This window comes from Poeciliopsis prolifica, unplaced genomic scaffold (assembly GCF_027474105.1).
Source record: "Poeciliopsis prolifica strain line A6 unplaced genomic scaffold, Auburn_PproV2 SCAFFOLD007, whole genome shotgun sequence".
Lineage (NCBI taxonomy): Eukaryota > Metazoa > Chordata > Actinopteri > Cyprinodontiformes > Poeciliidae > Poeciliopsis > Poeciliopsis prolifica.
Window position 1 is genome coordinate 14,127,864 of NW_026562382.1, and position 18,782 is coordinate 14,146,645.

Here is an 18,782-nt window from a genome sequence, read left to right on the forward strand (position 1 = left end):
TACCCAATGTATGATCCATCACTATGCAATGTTACAGCACAATAAGTGCTATATCTATAAGTTATTTTAGTTCTTTAGTTTTATTCTCATACATTTTTACACAATATTAAATAACCAATAAATGGTTTATTATCATTTCATTAATAATATACAATGAAGCCCATTTTTTACTCCATTATGGAGGATGCAGATGAAGCAGTATCTTTCTTTGAATCTATGAGGTCAATTGGCATTCAAGATATGAGCCATTCATATCATTTATCTTCATGATCATATACCAATTAGATATGCCTGCCAAATCTACAGCTGTTGGTGGTCAGGCCAGTGCAATTAAGTGTTGTAAGCATAATACAACTCTGGCGCTAGTAGATATAGTAAATTTTAAATTAAAAGGAAAGTGCAGAAAATTGCAAAAAAAAAAATATATATATGTATATATACATACATATAACAATTTTTTTATAACTGTTTTGATAAAACAGTTATCAAAAACTTGCTCTTTCTAAATTAATCCAGCTAAATTGGAGAGTGTTGGAGAGCCTGTTCAACCACAAATTTCAGTTTACTTCTGAAAGGGAGTATTGTTAGCAATTTGATGAAAACTGATTCAAATCAACTTTCTATTTTCAATTAAATACTATGTTTGCATTTAGAGGGTATCTTAATGCACATAAAACACGCATTTTATGTGTGTTTACGTCAACGTATGGTGGATGGATTGAAGGCAAGTGATGGACTCATACCTAGACTCAGCAGATTAATTAATAAACAAAACGTCTTTGTTGACATATTCAGAGACAGAAGTCAGTCATCTGTCACTTGAAGGACATTGCCAGGATTAAAGGACAGTCCAAGATTTGGAGGAATCCATCCATGCATTTATCTTTGATTACTGCAAAAGTGTCCTCAGAGGTCTGCCTAAAAAAGAAAGAAATCTACCTTCAAGCTGCAGCTGATTCAGAACTCTGCTGCTCTGGTATTCACAAAAACTAGGAAGATGGAGAACATCACTCCAGTTTTAAAATCCTTACAATTACTCCATGTAGCTAAGAGAAAAGACTTTGAAATACATTTGCTGGTTTATAAATCACTGAACAGTTTGGCACAAAAATACATTAAAGATTGCTGTTGTATCAACCTACCAGACCACTCAGGTCTTCTGGTTCTGGTCTGTAAACACTGATTACAAATATTTTCTCAATGCTGCTGCCGTTCAGATGGGATTGACATTACAAATCAAATAATGTCTTCAAACTGATAAAGAGGTTGTTCAAGGTTATTGCTCTTTGTTTTCAATGAACCACTTTTGGATAAACAATATTATGCACCCAGTGGGAGGAAACTGTAATATGATGATGTCAAATACTATTTATTGATTGAAGAATGTGCTATACATCCTAAGGCACAGACTGTTGTTTTTTTTGTTTTTTTTTTTTTTTTTCTTTTTTAATTGCTATCCACCACCTTCTGGTGGTTGTACTTGGTGATTAATGCAGCTTGTGCCCTTTATGTTTTCTTCTTCTTGTGTTAAAATAATTGCTGTTAATTATAGCTTTTTTGTATTTGCTAAGACATTAAATCCTTCCATTCTCTTCATCCTCTCTTGACTGTATTATCTCTTCATTGTGGATTTAGCCGGGGTTTTGCTTCCCTAACCCATAGTTTTGTTTGTCTTCTGGTGTTGGCCTGGGGATTGTACTCACCCACTGTTCTTCTACTAAATATTTTATATTTCTGAATCCATTATTGAAAATTATAAATGAGCCAAGGCCATCGTTCCAGCTTTTCATTTAATCCCTTAAATGATTCAACAAAGGAGAAGCAGAAGGAAATGCAAAAAATTTTTGACACGTCAGACTTTGCATTGGTATGAAAATCCTCTTTGTATAAGTCAATCCTATAGTATATGTTTGAGTCAAAGGTTTGTGCCTGCCTTAGAATTATAACCTATGTATCTTTGTTTGCATTTCTCTCTATTTAGGCTACCTTAACATCCAGTCTTGGCCTGACAACATGACTGACTTGAGTGTTTTCTCCAACCTAGTAACTATCGGGGGAAGAGCGCTGTACAGGTACCTGATGAAACAGCAAATGTGTTGTGAATATTTCAGTAGTAGCACAGTGGAATATGTGTTTAACTGAAGTTTTATGTACTAATATTATAGAACAGAATAAAATTTTCTTTTATTGTCCCTCAATAGGACAATTCAGGTGTACCAGCAGCAAAGTGACTGACTCATAGGTGCATTCAGATTCACATAGTTCATAGGAAACAAGGGAGTTCTTACAGAATTTGTATTAACTTGACATATTGCATTATGCACTTAGTTCAGCAAAGACATTCTGCATATATACAGAATATGCAGAATGTACATATGCAGAATGTCTTTGCTGAATTAAGTGCATAATGCAATGTTCTGGGCAATTTTAAAAAGTTACACCACACATAAACAGAGAGGACTCACAGCTAACCTCAGTTAAGAATTTAAGCTTTCTCATGTTGTTGAGAAAGAAAAGTGGGCTGAACCAAAGCATACACAATTTTAACAGTAATGTGGTACATTGTTCACTCTGCTCTTGGCTAAATTACTCACTTAAAACAATGTCAGCCTGAAGCATCTAAGAGAACATGACTGAACAAACTTGTATGAGGAGAACCTCAGATAAAGCCAGGAAAGAAGATTGTTCATTTGCAAACTGAAAATGTTTGCAAATGAACATTTACAAACATTTTTGCATGATCCCTTTGCTATCAAAGGGCAGCCCTTTAATAGCAAGTTTAATTGTTTCACAAAACTACTTACATTTATATAGCCAGTCCATTAAGTTGTAAACATGGATATTTTTTATGATATTGAGGTTGAGAATACAAATATCAGGTTGAGAATACAAATATCAGTTTGCTTATAAATCCTAATTACAACTGTTCAACACTGATGCAAAAGTGTTGGATTCAGATTGGCAATAAAATGCTGTTTTGGTTGTGGTTGTGGTTGTGTAAGGCTTTATGTCAGTTTCCTTTTGCATTTTTTCCAACTTATTATAATATGGGATTTGTTTTGCAAAATATGGAATATTCACAAAATTGGATGAACTAGGAACAGCTCAATAGTTTACAAAATTTTATTATATTCTATATTATATGAACTCTCAACAACAATGAAAGACTTATAAATTTGTCACTTATTATTTGCAGTAATAAACTATTGGCATTTAATGTAGCTTGGTTCATGCACATAGATTTTTTTTATACATAAATCATTAGTGGATGATTTTTCCAACTCTAATTATCACTTACAAAGAAAACTACTTGGAAATGGTTTTGGTCATGATTTTGTTTTGACATTTGGAGACTCTAGTCGTTTTAACCCATCTGATGGAACATAATTATTTATCACTTACTTTTCATTGCCTTTTGGAAAAGTGCTTGGAAACGTGTAGTGACATTTGGATGGTAATATTGTAAGTCATGTCTGATTATATACTGCAGTCTAGGTGTGTGTACGTGTGTGTGTGTATCTTTTTAAAAGTGTGGTTTTGTGCTGTGCACCTGCATGCAGATGAAAACAGCAGGAGAAATTATAGCCTGCCTCTCACCTTTGCCCTGTACTTGATCCTGCGTACTCTGTCTGTCTGATGGCACTGACTCCCTGCTGCTTTTCTGTCATATTTAAACTGTAAGTGGAGCAAAAGGAACAACATATGGGGGAAAACTTTTAAAAACAAAAGTAAATAAAGGCAGAGGGGTTGTTTAACTGCTTCACATTGCGGTAATTTATTTGCACTTTAGACAATGTGGTGGCGACGGTGGTAGGAGTTTGCCCTGTGATCGGTGGGTTGTTGGTTTTTGAAACATGTTTTGAGATCGGGAACACATTGCCTTGTCCATTTATGTAATTTAATAAATTAGGAACACACAATGCCATTTTACAAATGATTGCAAAAGACACAAATATTTGACTGTAATAATGCACACTATAAAACAATTCAGGGATTCATATAATGTATTGAGTTTATCTAGTGTAGAAAAAATATTTTATAAGCACTTACAACATCCCCTCATATGAGATACATGAAGTATATTTACTCTAGACCTCCAGATCATAAAAGGGACACTTTAAAACTAGCTTCTGTCAAATGTTTTATTGGGAAAATAATTACCTTTGGTAAGAAATAAATGCTTTGTCTTGTGCTTGTGAGGACCTGATAGTAACACTGCTAAGATGTGAGTTTATAAGCAAGAAAAGGGGATGAACCTTGTTGGCTGCAACATCATCTGCACAATTAAGGCATCTTATTTGTAAATGTGTCCGAGTTAAAAAAGAAGAAAAAATAAATAAAATAAATGTGAAAACCCACCTGTGTAATAATTTTTGTGCTTTTTGGGCCACTTGCTTAGATTGGGGGATGCTCATTAAAATGTGCTTTGTGCACTTATGCCTTGGGCTCGAATAAATATTAACTCAATAAAATTAACTTATCTTCAGTAAACTGTCCTGTTTTCTCTCTCTCTTTTTCCCCTTTCCATTCTGTATTCAACCTCAACTTTTCTACCTCTCTTCTCATATTCCCCCTGTTCCTGTTTGGCCATGTCTTTCTTTCACCTCCACCTATTCTGCCCTCTCAGTGGGATTTCCCTGTTGGTGTTAAAACAGCAAGGCATCTCATCGCTGCAGCTTCAGTCCCTGAGAGAGATCAGTGCTGGGAATGTCCACATTGCAGAGAACAGCCAACTCTGCTACTACAGCACTGTGAACTGGACAAGACTCTTTCGTGCGGGTAACCAAAATGTCCTTATCCGCAGCAACAGAAGCCCACAAGAATGTGGTAAGTTTATAGTTACATCTTAGGAAATGTTTTCTGTCACTTAAAATAAGATTGAAAAGTCAAGTCATTACCTACAAAAGGCACATATAATTTCAGGAATTAAACTAAGCTACAACTGTCAACTGACAATTTCATTGTTAATTACCATAAACATCTCGGATTTATTTCTGAAAATAATTTAACAGATCACAAAAATGTTAAAACCAAAACAAATCAATGTCATCCTGTTAAAGTGAAGAATTTTTGTTGACAATTTTTTGTTTTGTTACTTAAAAGAAACTGTTATTTCAAGGTCAATTATTCAGCATTGGATAATTTTATAACAGCTAAACTCTATTTCAAAGCAACTTGTGATGGATTTTATCTGAGGGTATCAGAGTAAGGAAGGAGAGAGATGTGTAAAAACAAAAACAACATTGTTAATTTTTTTGTTTTTTGAATATCAGATGTAATTTTCCTTGCCTTAAAAGTTATGCATTACTTTAGGTTGGTCTGTCACATAAATTGCAATAAAATGCACATATGTTTGTATTTCCAATGATACAAAATTAATTTTTGTGTCCTTGTCAACATTTAATTTCAACATCACAGCTTTCAGTCTTTAGACTGTCATCACATATAAATTTGATATGGTTTCAATATGAAGTTTTGGCTACACAAGATTCCAAAGCAGAAATACATTTTGATGAAGAACAAGTTAATTTGCAAGCAATTAACTTGATAGTTGTGTATACCACTACAGCATACCGTGCTTCCAGAGCTTGTCCTGACAGATGTACTTCTGGTTGTATTGATGCAAAATGTCTACATATTACATCGTTATAATACTTAGATTTTCCTGCTTCATATTTTAGGGCATTGCATCTTGATAATTTGTTTTATACACCACGTCTGTTTCATTTTGCATAATCTCTTCAAAGCTTGACCCAGATTCATGAGCAGGTGTCTTTGCAAGCATAATTTATTTAACCTGTAAAAAGCTTCTTTAGCACAAAATATTTTACATTACAAAGACTCAAATTACAAAGGAGAAACTTCAACTGTTTGTTGCTTGCATTTGATGGTTTGAACAAAAAGTCTGTTGTGTGTGTGCATGCCCTGATCACAGGGTTTTGGATACCTGTGTCTGCAGATGTAAAGAAAGTTTTCCATACAGCACATTGAGCACTTTTTAAATACATAAAGCCACAAACGTCTTTAAAACATAATCACTTGCCAATAATGAGACCTTAAATCTGTAAAAAAAAAAGAAAATAATACTAGCTTTAACAGGTTTACTCTAAATGACACAACCCAAAAGTAGAATTTTAACTGCATCCCGCAGAGCTCTTTATCCTACACCAGGATCTGTGTGTGGACATGTAAGTGAACAAGAATCAGTGAAAATCAGGTCACATGTCATCGACAGCAACTAGTCTCCTCATCTCCCTCTCAATGTGAACATAATATTGTGGTCAAAATGATCATATTAAATCAATAAAATGATGTGAACCACAGTTTTGCAAGCATGGACTACAAGGGACTACAATACTGCCTGACTCGATGGAAGTACATCACACTTAATCAGTAGACCTCTAACAGATTTCAAGAGTCACTCTAAACATAGTGATTGCTACCATGAACCAATGGTTAACATTTGGTCAGTCCTACTAGAAAATGCAGTAGAGTCACATTGACATGTTTACCATTTAGTAATTGTGTTTTTATGTTATTTACATTTTTGTCACATCCTTCCTTCCTTTTAAAAACATTATCAGACTCATTGCAATAGGCCGTTCTTTCTTCCTAATGGTAGGGCTTTTTCAAGCATTTTAGACACATTTCAAATTGCTCTTTTTGATCTTGCAGCACAGCTAATGCGTTTTGTCAGCCCCCAACCACTCTTATTCTTCTTATTTCCTCTGTCTGGTCAGTTTACACGTGACACCAGATTACCCATTGAGGGGGTTTTTGTGCTGTAAAAGCCAAAGCCTTTATATTCTTCCCTAAAAGCATAGGACTGATTTTGAGTTTCAGTCTTCTTTGAACAACTGCAACATTCTGCTAAAATAGCATTACACAGTAAGATATCAAGGTTTTGTGGTGTGTCCTACAAGTGGTCAAAAGAAAAACCAACCTCATGTTTAGTGAAGAGTGTTGATTCAGTATTTTAACATTGTGCTTTCATGTGTCAATTTATATAGAAGTGTGTTGTGGGGAAACATGAGACAAAGAACAAAGATAGATCTATAAAGCAGAGCAGATGAGATATTCTGGGTTGATTGGTAGTGCATAAAAAACAAGACCTAACAGCATTTTTTCTACTCTTTTGGCTGTTAGCCTAAATTATATCAACAAATCTGTGTGGCATCTGCAAGTTCTTTCTGTGTCTCATCTGTGGTTTGCCATTGTTTGCTCAGCATTTAGATAATGAAGCAGCACAGTTCCCAACTGTGCTAACTGCACAAAACATGTAATAGTAATACACACTTCATGCATAAAGATTAATTATCATACACACAGTTTATACATTCACACAGTTTGGAACACAACAGTGTTTGTGTTGTCAACCATTTGATCCAAAAGGGATAATTATCCAGACATCTTGGTGTCTATTGTTTGACACTTTCTTGTTTCCGGAAGAGAAATAATTTAGTCCCCCAGCCTCTCACCCATCTGCCTTACTTTATTTATTCCAGTCTTGGCTTAAGAAATCTGTTGCTATGAAAAATAAATGTTTCATATGCAACACAAATATGCAAATATCATGAGGAGGTAGAAGCATTTCATATTCAGAATATGTTGTACCTTGAGACATTTAACCTATGTTTTGTCATGGTTTTAAACCAAACTATGGATAACCTAACAAATACAATATTGTTATATCATCCATTCAGAAATACATAATATCATTTCACTGTCTTTTTGATCGTTTGCCCTGAACAGCCAAGGACCACATGGTGTGTGACACATTGTGTTCTGATGCTGGATGTTGGGGTCCTGGCCCGAACCAGTGCTTATCCTGCCGGTACTTCAGCCGGGGACGAACCTGTGTAGATACCTGTAACCTGTATGAAGGGTGAGTAATGGATTTCTATACATGCACAGATAGTGCATAAGAGTATTGTGCCGTCAAAATTTGAATTTCCAAAACCACATAAAAAAGAACCTCATAAAAGCGCACATGCAGTCAGCACTGAGTAAAAACTGTTAATATGACAGATGACAGTATTTGTTGATTATTTTATATAGTATAGAATAATCAAAATATACTTGTTGATTATTCAAGTAATCAACAAGTTTCATACGCCTAGTATAACAAGGCTATAGGCAAACCTATATGCCTAGCAATAGTCATATAGGCCGGGCCATACTATATGCCTAACAATACTATCTACTAGGCATATATGCAGTCTTTTGCCTTGAGTTGTGCTGCAGCACATACTCACTCCTACAGTAGCCCTCAAGACAGTAAAGGTCACAGAGAGTTCTGGAAGCATTGTGATAAATGAGAAAGAAAGGAGTAATGGATATGTGGATTTATTGCAACTGATGTCATCATAAAATGTAACACTTATAAAATATTTAATATAGTACAACCTTAATCCAAGACAGAATTGGATATTTAAATCATAAATATATATCATTTTTTATTGATTTTTTATGAAGAAGCCTTGGCCTTTGCAAAATTATAGAAACATGGTTTAAATGTATCAGGTGCCCTTAATAACTGATTTTTTTCTGTGGATGTGTTTTATTAAATAGAATTTTAAGCACTGCATGGTGTTCTTTTCTCAATTTTTATTTTGTGTATTTTTTTCAGATGTTGCAGAAAATTGGTTAATATTTTTGCAGGTTTACTCTAGTCTAAAGTATGGACAAGAAGTAATTTATTGTGAAATGGATTTGCCAGATGTTTAGATTTTATTGATTTGCCTATTTTAATTAAGTGTATGTATTAATCAAATAAAAAAAATGAAACTTCCATTAAAGTAAGTTTGTAATTGGTAAAGGCTCTTTTGGCTTGCATTTCTAGGCTCCAACATAAATGTTAATATTCCTGCACAAATTCATCTCAGATTAGCTACATACACAATTTTTAATCCTTAATTAAGGTCATAAATGTTTTCTTCTGGAGGCACAAAGTGATACAACATTATTAAACCTCTTTATAATCTTTAGCCTTTAACCACAAACTATACATGATCAGAATCACATTAAAGTGATAAAACAGATATGTGAATGGAGACATAAACACCCACATTTGTAAGCTGGATATTTCCATATGTTATGTTTATTATTTTAAACAAAATCAACGACTCATTATTCTGTTTATGATAACAGTCTTGCACTTATTGAAGCTCCCTCTCAGTCTCCCAGCAGCAACATGTCACTAACATGTCTCAGGATTTTACGGCTCCAGAAAGAGAACATGTCAGTCAAGGGTCTATGGTAACTGAATATCAGCATTTGAAGTGGTGGGCAAGGGAGAGAAAAAAAACTCTGCAGCTGGAAGTCTAAAGGAAAATAAGACAGTCCTGCAAATGCCAAAAGCAAATCAAATTCACTTCAGCAGTGTGTCGACTATCAAAGATGGATCCCTCAACTGTGAGAGGGGAAAAAAAAACTATATATATATATATATATATAATATATATATATATATATATATATATATATATATATATATATATATATATATATATATATATATATATATAGTTTTTTTTTAAGCATATATAAATGAAATAGCTGAACCTGTTAGAAATAGGGATGCATGGGAATGATGTATATTTTAGTCCCTTGATTTTAGAAATAAATAGATTCATAAGTGTTATGAATCTATTATAAAAATATTCTTTATAATTGAATTTTTTAAATGCCGATCACATATTGAAGTGCTGTGTTATACAAGAGAAGGTTTTTCTTAACAATGAACACTTGAATAAAAAGGATGGCTAATTTTGTCCTGTCATTAAGGGAGAAGTAAACAGCAAATTGGACAAGTGATACTAACACAACATCAAACTATAGCAGGATCTGTCTGTCTAAAATGCATGACAGATTCAGATTATAATGAGCCTGGGCTCTCCCAACATGTTTTAGCTTAGACATATTACATACCTCATTGAAATGCCTTTAATTAAGTAACATGGCAACAGATATCTTCTCAAATCTAATCTAAACCCACACAGTTTAAGAGGAGCAGGACTTTACTTTATTAGAGCATAAAACTTAGCACACATTTAACTTCAATCATCCTGAACACATCTGCCTACTTTGAAAAAAACTGAGTTAACATATAGAATACGTGGTAGAAAATAAATAGTGAACAAGCAACGTTATAGCGACAGCTTTTAGTTGATTGTGAATCAAAGACCATTTAAGAGATTTAGGCTCATTCTACAAGGTAGACAACAACTGTTGCATTTGCTGTGTTAAGCCACTCCTGAATCAGATACAACAGAGACTTTCACTACATTTATATGTGTGTGGTAATTTTAAATAGTATGACTTTCACTTAATGTCTGCCTGAAAAGTTTACAAGAAAAAAACACAGTTTTTTTTTTTTTTTTTTTTTTTTTTTTTTTTTTTTATCAAGGTTTTTCAATTTTGATTAATTTTACTTTTTATACAAGTTTGGTTTAGGAACCGGGGAAAGTGGAGTACAATTTAAAAAGCTTTGGGAACAAGGTGCACCCCTGCAGAGACTCATAACATTAGGAGTCCCTTGATGTTATTGTCCTCCACTTTAAAAAGTGAGAAAAAATGCACCCTGGGGAGATTTTTTAATGACATTTTAGAGTTTTTTTTTTATACAGACTTGTCTTTGTTAACAGAGAATTACATGAAAGCTCCTTTTGAGTTCAGAAATACAACCTGATTACAAAAGTTCGGGAGGCCTCTTTGGAGAAGAGTCAGGATCTTGAGATGCTGATAGGGCAGGAGGGCTAGGCGTGTCACTGCGTGTCACAGTCACTGCTTGCGCACGGGGCCACGCCCTGCCTACCTGTCTGCCTACACATCTGTGCAAGTCTCAGAGTCTGTATCATTGACACATCAACCAGCCAAAGCAGCCATCAATACAACCCAATTCCCCTTCCTTTACCACGTATCTTATAATACATGGTGTATTTCAGTCTTTCTTTAGTTTGTGCTTTGATGTGCTTACCTTATCTTGTATTTCAAAGGCGTTGACAGCATGGTTTTTGTAGAATAGGATTTTGTAACAACACAATGCTATAAGTTTTTAAAGTTCAGCAAGGGTCAATCTAGCAAGGGTTCAGCAAGGGTCTGCAATCTAGCTTGTAGATGAAAAATCTAAGCATACAATCTTTGGAATTCTGCCTACAACCTTCCTTAAGAAAGTCCTACCTATCTTAAGGTAGGACTGAAAACAGGTAGGACTGTCTTAAGTCCTACCTGTCTTGCCTCTGATCTGATTATAATAGTAAACCTGTTTCTATTATTGGGTGTTTTCACCCAGGCTCTAGAAATGATTATAAAAAATAAAAAATAAAAAAAACAATCCGGACAAATCACTACTGCAGAATTACAGACCAGTCTCCTTCTATTCATCAGCAGATGTACTGAAAAAGTTGTTAAACAGTTAAACAGCTTCATAACAATGATCAGCTGGATTGGCGTCTTTCAGTCCAGTTTCTGTGTTTTCCAATGTACTGAGACAGCCCACCTCTAAGTCTCTATATTTACATAATTACAGACTGTGGAAGAACCACAGGATCTCAGTGCAGCATTTTTCACTGTTGAATATGACATAATTATTAAGGAGACTGTGTCAGACTCTCGGGTCCTGAACTTGACTGGTGCTCTTTCCTAAAGAGCAAGATTTCTTTATATCAATAGAAAACGTCTCCTTGTGATGGACAAGTTACATGTGGGGAACCCCAGAGTTCAATCCTGGAATCGAATCTCAACTTTAACAATTAATTTTGAATTTGCTTGTTTTTTCTATCAGCCAAAGTTTTATAAATGTTTCTCTAAAACTCTGCATGGCCTCAGATTCTTGAAATTCCCATCACATCATCCATCCACTTTGGAGTAGATCGACAAAACATAAAAGAAAATTGTGACATTTTCCTGTTATTTATGTAGATTTGTGTGAGAAACCAAAACTAAAGTAGAACACATGAAGACATCTCACTGCCTGAAAAGTCTTATATATCTTCCGGGTCCACTGCAACCATTACTAGTTCAATCAGGAAGCATACAGAAAATGTGTTTTACCTTCCCTTTCTCTTTGAAGGATTTATGAAGACCATGATTAATAGTAATTTTATTTTATTCCCAATGGAAGAGAAACTTTTTTTCTTCTCATGCTTTTGTTTCTATCACTGAGCAAAAGACAAGAACACCAGTTTAACTTTCTTTCTTCTATATTAACAAAGGCAAAGTGCCAACTCAGTTGCAGTGTGGTCAAATTTAATGACTTTTTGAACCACTCTTCTATTCTTCTACTATTATACGTAGATAGGAGAAATTGAATAATACCAACATAATTTAATCGACTTTGAAAACGTCAGCCATCCCCCCATATCCTGCACCTCTCAACTGTGTCGACCTCTTGGGTTACAATCCCCCTTACTCTTTCAAACCCTGTCAGTTTCACTCTGGATTAATTTGGGCAAAATTGATTGAAAACGATTTTTTACAAACTATGTTCACTTGTGAATTAGGCTATTGAAATGAATAGTCTGCTGCACAGTATTTTTTGTTGCAATAAAAATACCATAGTACAGTTCTAATGTTTATTTTTGTCCTTTCAACCAAGACATTTTTGAACAATCCTTACTGTTTATAAGAAAATAACTTCATAGCTCTTTGGCATTACTGCCACTATGACTTCTGTTTTATTTCAAACAGTTATTGTTTAATAATTATTTGCTCCATCTCTCTTTTTACTTTCTTGTTTCACAGGGATATTCGAGAGTATGCCAATGGCTCAATGTGTGTGGAGTGTGATGCCCAGTGTGAAAGAGCAGACGACGACTCTTTAACCTGCCACGGCCCAGTAAGCTTGCTCTAACCGATAAGAATACACAAGCACACGGAAGCAATCATTTCATAGATGGCTGCACTTTATACAAGTAGAAAACAGAGATATTTGTATACGCTGGTTGTTATCTGATTATTAAACAGTAATACTATATGGTACTATTACTCAGTGAGAAAAATATGTCATAGTTCTATTTTTCCTACAGGTGTGAGGAGACTGTGAATAACAAATAAAAGTAAAAGAGCGTTACAAATATCAATATAGATTTAAAAATGTATGATTATGGATGGACATTCACAACACTATCCTCAATTCCCTCCTTATGTGTAATATTTTGAGTGAAAATGTGTTTTTAGTTATGCTTATACTAATGATACAACCAGGTCACTCACATAAAAATATTATCTAATTGTTTCTGTGTTGTAAATGTGTCCATAAACAATAAGTGTTATAAATGTTTCCTTTATGTGTTTTCACTAAAATTGAGTTTTCACTGAAATTTGTCATAAATTGTAAAAAGAGTTGATGTAGGCTAGACAGATCTTGAAGTGAACAGAAAAGTATTAGCATGCTGTAAAATCCTTATTAAGTTATGATTAGCCCATTGGATTTCATTAGTTTTAAATGGTACCACAATTTAAGACTAATGAAAATTTCTTCAATACTTGCTGTTTGCCAGCAAGACAACCAATCGTTAGTTCTTGATTTTGTCAATACAAAGCCATTCAAGAGCTAATTTTCATATTTTATAATAAGAGTTTTAAAAAGTATAGTCTGTCAAAGCAGTCTACAGAGCAAACCCAGTTCTTTATGGAGGAATTGGCCAAAATTCCAGGAAGCTATTGAGAGAAGCTTGTAGAAAGAGCTTCCAACAAAAGCTGGAAGTAAATTATAGATCAATCAATCAATCAAATTTTATTTGTATAGCACATTTCAGCTACAAGGCATTTCAAAGTGCTTTACATCATAAACACAAAACACAAAGGCATGCAACAGAATAAAATACCAAGTGTTTTTTTTTTTTTGGTTGTTTTTTTTTTTCTTCCCTTTTCCCTCCCTTTTTCCTCTCCTTTCCCGTTTCCTTCTTCCCTTCTTTTTCTTCCCTTCCCTTCTTTTTGTCACAGAATTTAAGCGCCTGTTACCGCTGGACTCCGCCGTCCGTTCAAACACGGGTATCCGCCGTGATACCCGTGATATACCTAATATAATATAGATATTATATTAGGTATTGTATTATAGTTATAAATTAAAATCTACTGTTTTAGATTATAGCTAAATCAATAAAACTAAATTATATTGTAAATTTTGTATGGCAATTCTATGAAATCACAGAAATATCTGTAAACCTGTATATTATCTTGTGTAAAGGTGGCTTGCACAGTCTTGATTTACAAATCAATCACATGGAGGCATCCTTGACATTTACTTCTTTTATCTCGAGAAAGCCTGTTTACTGTTGAGGTGTTTTGTTGGTTTTCTTAGCCTCTTTTACATTTTTATCAAAATGCCAGTGCCATAATTGAGTGGGGCAATATGTGTGGGTTGACCCACAGTAGTAATAAAACATTTTTTAAATAAAAGATAAAGCACTTTGAGATGGTACCTTTCAAAAGAATTTATAATCTTTGCATTTTTTTCTCTTTTTTTGCATTTTAAAACGACTAATTTCAATTTACCTTGCTGTGACTTTAAATGATAAATCACTACAAATTAGTGCATGTATTCATTATAAGTGCAATTCAGCTGTGAGTATTTTAAGTTATATTTCAAAAATATTGGCACATGTAAACATATTTTTTGGCAATATGTCTTTTAGATGAAGAGCTTTTTTAAACATCTGTTTTAGTTTTTCATTATTAACTTTTTGTCTGAGCACCTTCATTTGCATTATTGTGTCCCCAAGATGGCTTGTTGCAAACATAAAAAAATTAACTTCTTTTGGCTATTTTTAAATAATTATTGTCTTCTTGACACTTCCTCTGAATTTGAAGAGTGCTGTATTAAACATTCAACGTTTGAAATGTTTTTATAGAATTATCAGGTTTGTGAGCAGCCTGATGGCTAAGAAGAGCAATTCGAAGTGACAAAATTTTATTATATTTTTTATTGCAAAGCTGCTGCTTCTGTACAGCAGTATTTCTGAATAAGGAGCTCCCATCCACTAGTGTTTCATTCAAAGACCCACCAGTGAATCGGAGTGTTCGCTGCATCAGAACTTATTCTTCAAATGTTTTTTCATCTCCCCTTTAGTATTAACTCTCTTTTTTTGGAAGAGCAAAACACCACCTCCAGTGAAAAGAAAAATTGAATTTGACTGTTTCCATCATGCTGTTCTAGTTTGATATTTTAAAATACGCATTAAAACATGTTGATAATAACACAAGCATTGTGTGACAGAGCCATTGTACATGCATACATACATACATACATATATACATACATACATATATACAGTACACACATATATATAGTACATACATATATACAGTACATACATACATACACTCTCTTTTTCCTATTTTTCATGGGTGATAACAGGCATTCAAAATGTTGGGCAAGATCTAAAAAACTTAACAGTGACACTTTCAATTTACATAATTATACCAGATTGAGTACATCTTCTTTGACACACAAGGTGTAAGAGCACATATTTCTGAGAAACTCATTCACACATTCAGCAGACACTTAGAAAATGCTGCCTGAGTTATTTACGAACACTCATTTATATAAACTAATCTATCCTCCTAGTAACAGGCATCATCTATGAAAGCTTTGAGAGAGTAATACAAGTGCTTGTTTACTTCTCTAAAGTATTTTTCACACATGTCGTTGGTGCTAATGTATGCATTAAGAGGAACTTCCACATTGCTGATGTATGTGAAAAGTAAATTTCTTTCTGACCATGCCTGTGTATTTGTGTGTGTTTCTGTCAGAAGACATTATTTAGGCCTGCTGATGTTACGAGACCTGTCTGAGAGACCTCGTCACCGCTCTTCCTTTCCTCTTCTATCCCCTCCTGCGCCTATATTAGCTCCATAAATCCTATACTAGTCGAATTGTTATGGTCATTGTGTGTGCTGTGAGCGATGGTTATTATCTGCCTGCTCTGCTCGTGCTGCTTTACGGTCTCGCCTGTTTTCTCCATTTTTTCTCCTCTTATTCTCTCTTTTTTCCTTATTAGACTTCTCAGACTGTCTCTCTCCTCTACTTGGTTGTAATACATCCATGTCCACCCTCTCTGCTTTTCTTCACTTATTAGTGTGCACTGCCGATTTTTATTTTATATTTCTCTTCCCCACAACTCCACTCTTGCATTATTTTTTTCACCTTAGTTATCTCTTCCCCACTCATGCCTTTTTGTCCTTATTCAGACATGAGCACAGCAGTAATTTACTAAGTCTGAGCTGCATGCAGTGCTAACAAACAGAGCATGCATTTATTTCTTCACTATACATTTCTATAAATGTAAATTTCTGAGTTAACTCTAACAAAAAAGCTCACAAAATTATATGTTTTATTTGGTCATTTATCTATGTCTTCAAGTAACAGCCACAAATTCATCACATTTTAATTGGTTTTGGTTTGATTGACAAGCCAAAAAATGAAAATGAAAGATTATATTTCATAAGTAAGAACCTGAAAATCATAGATGTACTTGTACTCTTGAGTTGATGGGAAGATGGATGCAGGCAGACACAAAGCTACACTGGAAGGAAAACCATTACAGGCTCCAAAAATTTAAGATTGGGATTGATCTTCACCTTGTTAGAAGAAATAAATCTGGAACACAAAGTCAAAGCTACATTAGAAACATTTAACCCAATGTACATGTGTTGGAATAATATCTAAAACGTGTTGAAAAGCGCTTTTCAGAGACTTTCCATACAATTTAACTGCACTTTAAATATTACTTAAAAAATAAAAAATGCACAGCATATTTTGTACAATCTGTAGCAAAAGTAATAAGTGAATTAAATTTAGTAGTCTTAAATTTGTTACCTCACATCCACATTGCTTCAGTGACTCTGATGCTGAAAGTCGTGTTTAAGGCTTTAAGCCTTCTCATTAGCTATAATGGCTACAGGTGCCTCTTCCATCCCAGTATGAAAATGTTTATATGATAGTGCTCATTAAACAAAGTCACACACAATAGAGCTGATATATTCATGGAGCTCAGTGCAGAGCTACAAAAGAGTAACTTTTGTAGCTAAATCCATTTTGAGATCAATTTAAACAACAATGCCATCAAGGATTAATGACTAAGCTATACCCATTAAATCTGTAAAAGTAGTTGAAATATGGTCCATAAGCAAAGTTAAAGGATAAATTATAGGCTAGAATAGTGCAAGCAGAACATAGATAGTTCTGCTTTGAACAGGAAGCAGCTGGGAAACCAGGGTTACTGTCTTTTGCAAAAAATTGAATGGCAGTTTTGACAAAGAGCTTGCAGGCCAGAAAATAAGCTTTCAGCAGACGACATTGAGAGAGAGAACTATCTGAACACAATATTTAACATTCTTATATTTTGAGATCTTTGTGCGAAAAAGTGCTTCAATGTTTCACCACAGTGAATGGTATTATTGCACAATTGAAAGTTTAAGGGGGGTTGTTGCCAGTTGAAGCATGTGATTTGTCAAAGTGGACAGATTCATCTCTAAAACGTATGGTTTAACCATGAGCAACAAAAGATAAAACCCATATACAGTAAAATCTATGCTGTATGTTCTGTCTTTGCAGCTAATTAGATAAACCAAACAAATGTAAAATCATCCCAGTAATGGAAAACCTCACAATTCACAATTCAGTGCTATAAGATGCATACATTATTGATAATATAGATTTCTTCAGGCAAATTTTGATGAAGATTTATAACAAGAATGGTGACAATACATTTCCTTTCCATTCAAATTTGTTATATTAGGTTTACCTGCATAAGTTTGCTATATATACACCAGTCAGTTTTCAGGAAAGTCATTTCACTATTATTGGAAGTAGATTTTATGGCTGCCTCTAGCTACGAACCAGAAAACAAATTGTTTTTTACACTGAAATTACTGTTACGACTGTACTAGATTATGTATTGTTTGAACTCTTTCAAACATAATTGTTTTTAGAAATAAGCATCTAAAAGATGAATGTTTTTTCTTTTTCTTTTTGCCATTACCCACAGGGCCCAGAACATTGTGTGAAATGCCTTCATTTCAAGGACGGTCCGAACTGTGTGGAAAAGTGTCCTGATGGCTTACAAGGTGCCAACAGCTTCATCTTCAAATATGCTGAAGTAAACAATGAATGCCATCCCTGCCATGCCAACTGCACCCAAGGGTAAGAGCAGTCTGTCCGAGGACACTTCAGAGCGCTGCGTTTAAATGGCCTTTTCCCTGCACTAAACAAGACATTCTAGATTTTTCTAATATGCCTCAATTTATTACAGTTTGTCAACAAGAAATGAAAAGCAAAAAACAGAGATGCTTCTTTCTTCACATTTTTTGTTAGAATGTAGAAGTACAATTATTGTCAAACTTTATGCAAAACAGGACTTTGTCTTTTTTTATTTTGTTGTTTTATATTTTAAGGCTTGACACCTTAAGGATGTAGTTTAACTATACATTTACTCAAAGTTAAAGTTCTCATGTTGTTTTTGAGAAAATTGGAGATAAGTTATTACAACTCAAGTATGGCCTCTTGTATTTAAAACTTTGTGAAAGACACACAACAAAGTTTTATTTTACCTCTTCTTAAATTGTTTACCTACATAGTATTTCACAATCCACTTCCTAACCCACTGATGAAATTGAAATGAAAGAGGATTTATCTACAACACAGGATTATTGAGTCTTTTTATGCTATGTTATTTTTTATATTTTAGTGTCATTCTCATTTCACTTGAAGATGTCATGTCATTATGTTCAGGAGAAAGTTTTGGAAAATGATCTATGTTTCATTTTTTCTCCACTGA

The 18,782-nt window shown here is 34.1% G+C and overlaps 1 protein-coding gene across 1 annotated transcript in view; it reads left to right on the forward strand.

Moving 5' to 3' along the window:
• LOC129361272 (receptor tyrosine-protein kinase erbB-4-like) overlaps positions 1 to 18,782 on the forward strand; it is a 254,495-nt gene that overhangs the window by 191,401 nt on the left and 44,312 nt on the right. Inside the window, exons 11-15 of the mRNA XM_055032020.1 lie at positions 1,982 to 2,072; positions 4,628 to 4,827; positions 7,753 to 7,885; positions 12,745 to 12,838; positions 17,994 to 18,148. Coding sequence (XP_054887995.1) covers positions 1,982 to 2,072; positions 4,628 to 4,827; positions 7,753 to 7,885; positions 12,745 to 12,838; positions 17,994 to 18,148 — 673 coding nt within the window. The remainder of the gene's footprint in view (positions 1 to 1,981; positions 2,073 to 4,627; positions 4,828 to 7,752; positions 7,886 to 12,744; positions 12,839 to 17,993; positions 18,149 to 18,782) is intronic.